At 39.4% G+C, this 12,839-nt stretch overlaps 1 protein-coding gene across 2 annotated transcripts in view; it reads right to left on the reverse strand.

Moving 5' to 3' along the window:
- Nucleotides 1-12,611, reverse strand: part of Odad2 (outer dynein arm docking complex subunit 2) — a 183,008-nt gene extending 170,397 nt beyond the window's left edge. Inside the window, exons 1-3 of one of the 2 annotated variants that reach the window (XM_074056313.1) lie at nt 12,485-12,611; nt 11,394-11,500; nt 8,875-9,137 (exon numbers count right to left, since the gene is read on the reverse strand). In XM_074056313.1, the coding sequence (XP_073912414.1) occupies nt 8,875-9,098 (224 nt within the window). In that variant the 5' untranslated portion in view covers nt 9,099-9,137; nt 11,394-11,500; nt 12,485-12,611. The remainder of the gene's footprint in view (nt 1-8,874; nt 9,138-11,393; nt 11,501-12,484) is intronic. The other variant, XM_074056312.1, reaches the window with a different exon arrangement.
- Between the last annotated feature and the right edge of the window lie 228 nt (nt 12,612-12,839).

Consider the following 12,839-nt stretch of genomic DNA (forward strand, 5'->3'; position numbering starts at 1 on the left):
TTAAAAGAAGACATACTACAAGTACTCAATGAGAATTTTATAGAGCTGATACTGGATAGGGTCAACCAAAATGTACAGGAGACAATAAACCAAAATGTACAGGAGACAAGACAACAAAAATAGAGAATTTGAAAAAGCAAAAGAAGAAATAAAGGAAACCATAGAAGCACTGTATAAACACCAAAGTGAAAGAGAGAACACAATGAATAAATGGATAAATGAACTCAGGACAAAAATAGACAACATTAAAGAGGAAAACAGCCAGGATATGGAAAACCTCAGAAAAAAGATTGAAACAGAACTGCAAAACAAAACAGAAGGCCAATCCAGCAGAATAGAACAAACAGAAGACAGAATCTCAGAACTTGAAGATGAAATGGTAATTAAAGGAAAAACCAAAGAACTATTAATTAAACAACTCAAGACCTGTGAAAAGAAAATGCAAGAACTCACTGACTGCATCAAAAGACCAAACTTGAGAATCATGGGCATCGAAGAAGGAGAAGAGGTGCAAGCGAAGGGAATGCATAATATATTCAACAAAATAATAACGGAAAATTTCCCAAATCTAGAGAAAGATATTCCCATACAAATTCAAGAGGCCTCCAGGACACCAAACAGACCAGATCAAAATAGAACTACTCCACGACATATCATCATTAAAACAACAAGTTCAGAAACTAAGGAAAGAATATTGAAGGCTGTAAGAGAGAAAAAACAAGTAACATACAAAGGTAAACCCATCAAAATCACAGCAGACTTCTCAACAGAAGCATTAAAAGCAAGAAGAGCGTGGGGTGAGATCTTCCGGGCACTGAATAAAAATAACTTCAACCCCAGGATACTCTACTCAGCAAAACTATCATTCAAAATAGATGGAGCAATAAAAGTCTTCCATGATAAGCAGAAACTAAAACAATATGTGACCACAAAGCCACCACTACAAAAGATTCTGCAAGGGATTCTGCACACAGAAAGTGAAACCCAACTTAACCGTGAAAAGACAGGCAGCACCAAACCACAGGAAAATAAAAAGCAAGACAGTAGAGAGTAACCTCAACTTAGGTACACACAATCAAACCTTCAAACAACTAAGACAACTAAATGACAGGAATCACCACATACCTATCAGTACTAATGCTTAATGTTAATGGACTTAATTCACCCATCAAAAGGCACCGCTTGACGAAATGGATTAAAAAGGAAGATCCAACAACTTGTTGCTTACAGGACACCCATCTCACAGACAGAAATAAGCATAGGCTTAGGACGAAAGGCTGGAAGAAGATTTACCAAGCCAATGGCCCCTGAAAACAGGCAGGAGTAGCAATACTTACTTCTGACAAAGTAGACTTCAAACCTACATTGATCAAACAAGATAAAGAAGGACATTCCATACTAATAAAAGGGGAAATAGACCAAAAGGAAATAATAATCATCAATCTGTATGCACCCAATGTCAATGCACCCAATTTCATCAAACATACCCTGAAAGACCTAAAAGCATATATAAACGCCAACACAGTGGTTGTGGGAGACTTTAACACCCCATTATCATCAATAGATAGGTCATCCAAACAAAAAATCAATAAACATATCCAAGATCTAAAATATGCAATAGATCAAATGGACCTACTTGATGTCTACAGAACATTTCATACAACCTCTACACAATACACATTCTTCTCAGCAGCCCATAGAACCTTCTACAAAATAGATCATATCCTAGGGCACAAAGCAAGTCTCAGCAAATATAAGAAAATAGAAATTATACTGTGCATACTATCTGATCACAATGCAGTAAAAGTAGAACTCAACAACAAAAGTAAAGACAAAAAACATGCAAACAGCTGGAAACTAAATAACTCATTATTTAATGAAGAATGGATCATCAATGAAATAAAACAAGAAATTAAAAAGTTCCTGGAAGTCAATGAAAATGAAAACACAACCTACCGGAACCTATGGGACACAGCTAAGGCAGTCCTGAGAGGAAAGTTTATAGCCATGAGTGCATATATTAAAAAGACTGAAAGATCCCAACTTGTCTTTGACAAAGGCACTAAAAATATATGATGGAGAAAATACAGCCTCCTCAACAAAAACTGCTGGGGAAAACTGGTTAGTAGTCTGCAAAAAACTGAAATTAGATCATGTTTATCACCCTATACCAATATTAACTCAAAATGGATCAAGGATCTTAATATCAGACCCCAAACTCTAAAGTTGGTACAGGAAAGAGTAGGAAATACTTTGGAACTAATAGGTATAGGCAAGGACTTTCTCAATGGAACCCCAGCAGCTCAGCAACTAAGAGATAGCATAGATAAATGGGATTTCATAAAACTAAAAAGCTTCTGCTCATCAAAAGAAATGGTCTCTAAACTGAAGAGAACACCCACAGAGTGGGAGAAAATATTTGCCAACTATACATCAGACAAAGGACTGATAACCAGAATATATAGGGAACTCAAAAAACTGAATTCTCCCAAAATTAATGAACCAATAAAGAAATGGACAAGTGAACTAAACAGAACTTTTTCTAAAGAAGAAATTCAAATGGCCAAAAAACACATGAAAAAATGCTCACCATCTCTAGCCATAAAGGAAATGCAAATTAAAACCACACTAAGATTCCACCTCACCCCTGTTAGAATAGCCATCATCAGCAACACCACCAACAGCAGGTGTTGGCAAGGATGCGGGGGAAAAAGGAGTCCTCTTACACTGTTGGTGGGAATGTAAACTAGTACAACCACTCTGGAAAAAAATTTGGAGGCTACTTAAAAAGCTAGACATTGATCTACCATTTGATCCAGCAATACCACTCTTGGGGATATACCCAAAAGACTGTGACATAGGTTACTCCAGAGGCACCTGCACACCCATGTTTATTGTGGCACTATTCACAATAGCCAAGTTATGGAAACAGCCAAGATGCCCCACCACTGACGAATGGATTAAGAAAATGTTGTATCTATACACAATGGAATTTTATGCAGCCATGAAGAAGAACGAAATGTTATCATTCGCTGGTAAATGGATGGAATTGGAGAACATCATTCTGAGTGAGGTTAGCCTGGCCCAAAAGACCAAAAATCGTATGTTCTCCCTCATATGTGGACATTAGATCAAGTGCAAACACAACAATGGGATTGGACTTTGAGCACAAGATAAAAGCGAGAGCACACAAGGGAGGGGTGAGGATAGGTAAGACACCTAAAAAACTAGCTAGCATTTGTTGCCCTTAACACAGAGAAACTAAAGCAGATACCTTAAAAGCAACTGAGGCCAATAGGAAAAGGGGACCAGGAACTAGAGAAAAGGTGAGATCAAAAAGAATTAACCTAGAAGGTAACACCCACGCACAGGAAATCAATGTGAGTCAATGCCCTGTATAGCTATCCTTATCTCAACCAGCAAAAACCCTTGTTCCTTCCTATTATTGCTTATACTCTCTCTACAACAAAATTAGAGATAAGGGCAAAATAGTTTCTGCTGGGTATTGGGGTAGGGGGGAGAGGGAGGGGGCAGAGTGGGTGGTAAGGGAGGGGGTGGGGGCAGGGGGGAGAAATGACCCAAGCCTTGTATGCACATATGAATAATAAAAGAAAAAAAAAGTAACTAATACAAAAAAGGAGCAGGTGGAGTGGCTCAAGGGCTAGAATATATCTGTTTAGCAAGTGCAAGGCCCTGAGTTCAATCACTATTGCCACAAAAGGAGGGAGGAAGAGAAGGAAGAGGAGCAGAAGAAAAAGACGGCAGGAGAGTCAGAGTCAAAGTTGATGTGAAGGTGGAAGCTGAGGTCAAACTGAGGTCAAAGTGATACATAGCCACAAGGCAAGGAATGTATGGCCCTTCCAGAAACTAGAAAAGGGAAAAACAAATTCTCCTTGAGCCCCTAGAAGAAACTCAGCACCACCTATGCTTTAATTTAACCCTGCAGATTTATCTTAGATTTCTGACTTCCAGAACTACAAGATAATATATTTGTATTGTTTTATGTCATGAAGTTTGTGATAATTGGTTTCAGTGGCAACAAGAAACTAATACAGCTTGGTACTGGCTGCTCTATCCCAAATACCTCAAATAGTGACTATATGTAGAAGATGCTCAATAGATAGATATCTGAGGAATAAATGAATGAATGAACTATTTCTAGATTTGCTAGCGATAATTATATGCCTTGTGCATATGGAATGCATATATTCTTCAAAGTAAAGTTTCTGGAATAATATCCTGAGGATAAAGGAGATATTTTTTTCTGTAGCACTGGGGTTTGATCTCAGGGCTTCATTCTTGTCTCATGCTTGCTAAGCAGGTGCTTTTACTACTTGAGCCATTCTGCCAGCCCCTCGAGGAGATTTCTTAAGGTATGTACCTATTTAAGTGGATGCTGAGTTATAGGCTGACTGAGTGCCAAAAAAATCAAACTTCTTAAATCAAGAAAGTAAAATTCCTGGTGAGGAACTGGGGGACTTAAGGGCATAGGTGACACTGTTCATTGCTCTTACCAATTGAAGCCTATATCTTAACAGAGAAGTGGGAAATAAAATACTGGCTGTCGATAGGATACAGAAGAGGACATTCCAGGTTCTAGGTTGACCATTTCTAACACCTGAAGATTGAGCTCTTAGAAAGAAAAGTACTGCTTGTGGAGTCAAGGAAAATGTGCTAACAAATTCCACGGTTCAAATGAAAAGGCTTTTAAAGTGGAATCAGGGAAAGGGGCTAAAAATACTCAGTTTACATTACAAAGCAAGAGAGCAGGAAAATGTCTCTCTTTTTTAATCTCAATGTCCAGTTTAGTGTCCCAAACATAGTAATTACTCAATAAGTTTATGTCTAAATAGTAACATATGAAATAAAGCTATAGTTGAAAAACTAGCATTCTCACAGACAAGAAGTAAAAATCTCAGTAACAAAACGTATGGCAGGGCTGGGGACATAGCTCCATAGTAGATCACTGACTTAGCCTTGCAAGGCCCCTTGGTTCCACCCCCAGCACCACCACCACCACCACCACAACCACCACCACTAACAACAACAACAAATTCTTACATTCATTGATTTTACTACTGTGACTTACAAACTTTACCAAAATACAACAATTGTCCCCTCGTAAACAACACAGTCCTGTAGATTGAGTTGAACCATAGAGATCATGCAATTCAACCCTTCATGATACTGATCATAAAACTAAGACACAGAAAGGTATGAACTGTGCTCAAGGTGTGCATTACTGACCATTTGTTCACGTACCCTGACCTCCTGTCCATACAGAGCCTCTACCAGAATATAATTTCATCCATATGTATCACTGAGACACAGTGTGGTGAAGATATGCAAATAAAATATGGTAATAACAGAGAAGACATGATTCAAAAACACAGTTCTACCAGAGGAGAAAAAGAACATGTAATAACATTTTCCTAAAGTGATTTTGAGTGATTATCCAATTTGTTAAATTCCCACGCTCTGTTCTAAAATAATCAAAACACGTCAGCTCTATGTACCACCATGGATGGTGCTAATTGATTGTTGTCATTTGTCCTTAGTGGACAGTGGATTTGGGCTTCATTCTGAGGTGTTTTAGGAAGATTAGTGATCTCATTTTGTCAGATAAGAACAAAATCAATTCAAATGTCAATAAAAGAGATCTACGAATTCCATGAAAATGAAAGAAAAGATGTTTTCCCAAAAAATTAAATGTAGAGCATGATGACAGATGTTACAACAGAATAAATAAAGAGCGTATGATTCTAGCAGAAAAGGACAAGTCATGCAACATATGAAAGGTGCTTTGCCTGTCAATTCACTTAATAACACTCTGCACGAAAGGGAAGAAGAGGCTGATGTAACATAAAACCTTCTCTGTATGGGACTAACTGACCGATTTCAAGGATCAGATGCTAACTAGCCTAATCCAGAAGAAAGCTGATTAAACTTCTGTTGGCTGCTACAGAGAATACATGTAGAGATATACAACCTGAAATGAGAAGGCAGGCCACAAATATAATTAATATAATAAATATACTTTTATTCCCACTCACATCTACAGAGACCAACAAAAGAGGTAGCTTAACTACTTTCCAGACTTAGAGAGAGTAAAACTAAAATCTTTTGGAACAAGAGACCTCAGATAAAGCATTTCCACAGGAGAAAATGTCTGCCTTTATCCTAAAACGCCCAAGTACATTCTGAGGTAGTTGAAATGTGGAGAAGATTTGAAACTAAAGTCCTTCATGATGAGTTTGGCCTTGCATACAAACACACAGACCTGAATCCTGTCTGGAAGGACAGCAGCTTCCACGCTTTAGGTAAATGAATAAAGAGTGTACTCAAGAGCTAGGCATGGTAGCACTTGTCTATAATCCCAGTACTTGAGAGGCCAGGGCAGAAAGACTGTGAATTCAAGGCTAGCCTGGACTACATAGTGAGACCCTGTCTCAAAAAACAAGTGAAAAAAAAAAAAAACAAGAGCATACTAATGGCCAGCTGCTAAGCCAAAAGAGGGCACATAAGCCAAACAGCAAAAAATGACTTAGTTGGGCTTGTCTTAAGAGTAAATTATTCATGTAATAGAGGCACTGGTTTATATCTCTTGTTAAGTTACTAGATGTGTTGATTTGGATCTTAAATGTCCCTCAAAGGACCATATGCTAAAGGCTTGTTCACCAGCCTATGGTGCTATTGTGAGGTGGTGGAACCTTTAGGAGGTGGGCCAGTGGAAGGAAGTAGATCTTCAGGGTCGTGCTCTTGAATGGGATAATGGGATTCTGAACCCTTTGACTTGTTCTTTGCTTCTCAGCTACCACAAGGTGAACAGGTTTCTTCTGCTGTGATGTGCTGCTTGCCACAGACCCAAAGCAATGAAGCCAAGTGACCAGGACTGAAATCTCTGAAACCCTGAGTCAAAATATACCTTTTCCTCCTTTTAAGTTGATTATCTCAGGTATCTTGTCACAGTGGTAGAAAACTGACTACACACTAGAGGTAACAAATACCCGGCGGCTATGGGCTGCTGAATATTCTGGTTTTGGTGCAAAGAACAAGAGTAATAATCAAGACCTAAATATAAAAGTATTTGGTATTTTTCATTGTTACAGAATTTCATAATTTTCACAAATATCACAAATTTCAGCTATAACCTTTGCCTTTTTCAAGGTGATCAGGATCTATCTGGTTTTCTTCAGAGACACACAAACATGGTTTCCTTCCCAATAAGTGATTACTACCAAACTTTCTCCTCCCCCCAACATAAAAAATATCATCCATCCATAAAAGTCAAAAACAAAAATGAACGATAAAAAATTACCTGAAAGAAAAGATGAATAGTAAATTTGACAAAAGTAAAACAATTAAGAGGTAGTTGTTCAAACACACACAATGTCACCATGTCAAAATATCTTGCTTAGGAGGGAACACCGACATAAAGACTCTATGCAGAGATGTAAGCATGGAAATAAAGCGAAAAGAATTTGGACAAGCACAGAGAAAGAAAAACAGTGACACATCTGAGGAGTGGGTTACACCTCCTAACTTGGAGGCAGATGTGGTCATATTTGTACTTGGAACACAAAATTAGTACAGAAGCCAGCTACAATGACAATCTTGATTTTCTTTTCTGTCATCTGCTTTAAAGCCATCTTTGTACCAAGTAGTTAATGCATTTCTAACTGGTTTTGCAGATGAGCTCATCTTTCCAAGGTTAGAAAGAACACTGAACTGAGGTGGAAGAAGCAAAGAATGAGACTGTCAACCAGAAAGGACAAGCACTTGGGGAGAAAAGTGACCCTTGGCAAAGTTAGATATAAAATATACCATTAAAAATGCTCCAAAAAATTCAGAGAGAAGACAGACCTGTGGAAGAACCAAAGAGCTCTTAAATGCAATGCAAGAATGATTTTTGCAGTTCTAAAAATATAATTCTGACTTAATTGTCACAAATATTCCAAAAGGGAAATGGAAGGAAACATAACTATAGGAAGCTTTGGCTAGCTAAGGAACTGTTCATGATGAGGTCAGACTTTAAAAGATAATATATGCAAAGCCAAAAAGGAACAAAGTGATAGAAAAGAGAACGCCTGTGATGTACAATAAACTTAGTTTATACCCCCTCCCAAAATTAAGTATCTATAACTATATATCCATTTTCTTAGCATATAAATACAATGCATAGCAATATTATACACAATTACAATGAATAATTATGCTTTCATAATGTTAGTAAGTGTCTATGTATATATTTAGCTGTCTTCAAAAGAGATAAATGGATACCCCACTCTTTGAACTGCCTGTAGAATTTTTTCTTAATCTCAGGTCTGAAAATTCTCATTCAAGACAGCACTGACTGTGAAGAAGTCTCTCTCTGTAGGGCTGTGGGTGTAGCTCAGTGGTAGACTGCTTGCCTTGTATATGGCAGGCACTGGGTTGAATTCTATCCCTAGTACCACGAAAATAAAAGTCTCTCCTTTATATTGAGCAAAATGTACCACCCATCCCCTGTCACCTCAAAACAATGAGAGATTAAAAACTGAAAGGGTTTTTGGCTGTATCAGAAGTCACAAAACCAGTGGCTTCTGGTATCTGGCAGGTCCTATGCATAAGTGGAAAAACCAGGCATGAAGCAGGGGTAAATGCCGGGAATGTGACCTGGAGAATAAATGCTCTAACAAAAGAAAATGAAATTTAAATTTAACAATTACCTTAATAATCACATTGGCCAACTGAAATATCCTCAAATTTCATCTAAGCGCCTCCAGTTTGTAGTTCCTGGTTTAGAGGATTTCTAAGAGGCTAAGTGACTTGCCCTAAATTCACAACCAATCAATGAAAATATGTACAACAGTGATGTAAATTTAAGAGGCTTACCTGACAATGTAACCTGACTCAAGTGCTGAGGGCTCCAAACTGGTTTTCCATTCAAGTGGTTGTACAAAAACAAATTTTGCCTCTTGGGGATATTTATAAATAAAAGTCTCCACAAACTTAATAATTTCTGTCAATATTTCTTCATTCAGAGGAGTGATCTCCAGGGTCCTAGACCCATACCCAGCAGCCGTCCACTGTGCGGATCTTGTCAGTGCCACACCCATGGTATCAGTTAACACTCAGATCTGAGTTCAGCACACACACTGTGTCAGAGTAGAAAGAATTAGAGGGGCACAACAGCTTCTATCTTTTCACTAGAACCTTTTTAATTTTCTAGATTTTAAACTATTCCTACCCAACCCATGTTCTGCATCTAAATCTTAAAGACCGATTTTTTAAAATGATTTAATTGCTCTTCAATGCAACAAGTTAAGCAGCTCTAGAAAAAACTGACTAGTATTGAAGGATTTTCCAATATCTGCCCATTCTAAAAGTAATGCTATCTTTCTAATTTTCCCAAACCTAAGAAAGAGAATTCAGACAGTTAGACAGAAAATCACACAGAAAACTCCAAGAGTGGGAAAAAGGATTGAAGGAGGTAGGCAGCATGGCCACTGGTTCACAGCTCTGCTGAGGGATGCAGTTAAGTGAGAAATGCTCCTTTGATCTGAGCCACACATTATTTAGAATTATGCTATTAAACTGACTTCTGTTATTCTGACTTTCTTCTAGTCATAATATCCAAGTAAGTGCAATGATCATAGCTGAACTTGTCTCAAGAGTTTTGTTACATTCCCCATGTACCTTCTGAACTAATAAGAAACATCAGAATGTGATTGTGAATTATAATTTAAATGATTGCTGAAAAATGAATATAGGAAACATTGAGCCTATTACCAGAATATCTGAGCAAGTTAAATCCTGTATTGCCTGCCCATACATCTTACTCAAATAGAAATGTTTTACTATAATTCATAGTTTTCTGAAGAGCAAGTGGGACAGATGAAAGAACAAGTGAGAATCTTGTAAAATTGTTCAAATTAGTTATCAAAACAGTCTGGCAATAAAACTTACTCAAATCAAATAAATTTCACTTTAGATAAATAGAAATTTTTAGTCTCTAAAGTATCTTTTAAAATATGACATTATTTGCAACATTAAATGAGAACCAAGTAAGGAAACAACTTCTCATATTAATGCATAATGGGTGTTGTCTTCAGATAATCTATGCTTGTTTGCTTTCTCATTTGTAATAACATGGACCATTGAAACCTTCCTTCCAGAATGCTAAGTACAGAGTATATTCAGATTTTCTATCCATAATTATTACCAAGACTCAGAAGTACAAGGGTTAAAAGACATGACTTGAAGAGTATATTTTCTGTACTGCATGAACTCTTGAAATCCAGTAACAGGATTTCAGTGGCTCTCAGCAGTATAGAAATATTATAGAGTTATCTACTTATCAAAATGATAGGAAGAGGGACATCATTGGTTTTTAGGATACAAAATGCCCTGTGTCGAACAGTATCCCAGCAGGAAGACTTCTGCTGAAACCTCCAGACATCTGGTAGTGAGTAACTTCAAATAAATAATACCTGAGCCTAGAATTTCTCTCCACTTTACAAAATCACAGTTTTAGTATACTCTGAGTTTTCCAGGATTATGACTGTGACATAAAGGAAAGGAGGGTTATGCATACTTCATATTTTAGGAATGATGCCATTAATGGCAATGTTATTCACAAAATGTAAGTTGCAATAACTGATCTGTGTCAGCCTGCATTTGGAGCAGCTGTGTTCACAGCAAGTCTATGCACATCTGACAGCTTCCTTATACATTCTGGCACAGTACCTAAACACTTACAATTATTTCCTTTTAATTTTCCTTCATTTTGCAACTAGAGAACTATCAATATTTAAAACTGTATTATACATGAGGATCATTACCTGTGATCTGGATTTCAGAATAGTAAAGTATCATTAAAAATATTTGCTATAAAAACTAAATGTTGGGTCAGATAGAGTTGCGAACAACTGATCTAGACACCTATAGGTAGGTAAAAAGATAAGTACTAGTGAAATAAATTGCATATAATTAATGCACAAAATTTTTTGTGAATTTCTTCAGTTTTCATTGCTAATTGATGGCAAATGATTTAGAGTCAAACACATAAACATGTACTGTCTGCGTGATGCTTGAGTTCCTCACTGTTATGAGAATAAGTATAAATTATTAATAAGTGCAGATAGCTTTGTCTTATAGAGAAAGACAGAGGTGGACAGCTTTGCGTGTTTTTAATTTTAAGCATAACACTTGGTTTGGTGATCTTATATAGCATCTGTATCATTTCCTTCCTGTGCCTTTTTAAGAAAAACATGACATTGCAAAGATTACATAGATTGCGGCAGTTCAACACACTACATAGTAACTTCTTAGAAGACCTTTAAAAAGAAACTAAAACTACAGAAAGCGCTTTATGAATTGTGAAATTTTATAAGAATGTCATCGCAACTTACATCAATGAAATCAAATTGATTTTCGAAGTCAAGTGAGGCTGGGCAACCGGACAGACGGCTTTATTCCAGAAGGCTGGTCAGCAGAACCCTAGGAAAACCTTACAGGTCTATGACAATTCAGAAAGAACAATTTTGTTAGATAAATAAATGAATGACTAAACAAGTCGGGTTCAAATATGGTCGATAGAACTCGGGTTAAAAAAAAACGAAGACTTTTTATCGAGACAGGCTGCTCCTAGTCTCTACTCCTCGCCAACTCATTAGGTTTTTTGATCCAATAACCCCGGATGCAGTGAATACATGTAAATGCATAGCACGTTTGAATTAAAGTCTGACAGAAAAGTTCAAAGACAAAAGGGGGAAAAGGTTTCGTATATGTGTTTGTTTACACACACTGGGAATCGCTTAGCGCTTTTTTCCTACTTCTCCAGTAGATATAAATTGGTTTTCTTTTTACGCGCCATTGTCATTTTAATCTTCTGCTGTCATTAATAAAATGAAACCCGCTGGAGAACGATTTCTGTGGCACTCCGATTTCTCTCGGAGGCCATGGAAATGTGGGTCTTCCCTCCGATCTGTACATGTGACGGGTAACACCAATGGGAAGTCTGCAAACGCCGCACTCAGCATGAAGAGGAAGAAAATCAAGTTTCAGAACTGACACGAATAAACCCGGGCCGAACCCGCGTGCAGACACAAGGTGATGGCACCAGCCAGACCAGTCAAAAGAGGTGGCTTTGGGAAGGGCTCACAGTCTGCGGGCCTGAGGTCGCGAAGGCCGAGAGGGGAGAAAGCCTCCAAGGTCAAGGTGAGAGCAGGCGGCCGAGCGGCCAGGCGGCGGGAAGACCGAGTGGCCGGGCGCGGACGGGGAGGAGGTGACCACGAATGGCAGGAGCATCAGGAGGTCTCCAGGACCTGGCCGTAAGGAAAGAGATGGGGGTGGCGAGGACTGGGGAGAAAGGGAAGACGCCGAGAGAAACTCCAGCCAACGAGGACGGCCTGGGCTCTCCATCCTCGCGGACACCTGCAAAGCTCCCCCTTCGCCCCCGGGCGCGGGATCCCCGGCGTGGGGCGACCCGGGCCGCACTCACCTGCCAGGTCCGCCCGGCGCAGCGCCGCGGCCCGCGCCCGCCCGCCCGTTGCTAGGACGCCAGTAAACACCCGCGCCCGGCTGCAGCTCCCCGCGCCGCCACTCGGCGGAGGAAAGCCCGGCCTCCGGGACCCCGGCGCCGCCGCAGCCTCCAAATTCGCCTCCGCTCGGCCTTGACCGCCCCGCTCCGCCCCGCACCGCGCCGGTCGCCGCCGACCCCGCGCTCTCGCGCTTCCGAGGTTCCCGCCCACCCGCCGCTCCGAACCCCGGGACCCGCGACGCTCCGCGCCCGCGCCGGGTTCCGCAGGCGCCCGACACCTGTGGCTGCCACTCGTCCCCTGCCTGGAAACAATTTG

The sequence above is a fragment of the Castor canadensis genome, chromosome 15, assembly GCF_047511655.1.
Source record: "Castor canadensis chromosome 15, mCasCan1.hap1v2, whole genome shotgun sequence".
Classification (NCBI taxonomy): Eukaryota; Metazoa; Chordata; class Mammalia; order Rodentia; family Castoridae; genus Castor; species Castor canadensis.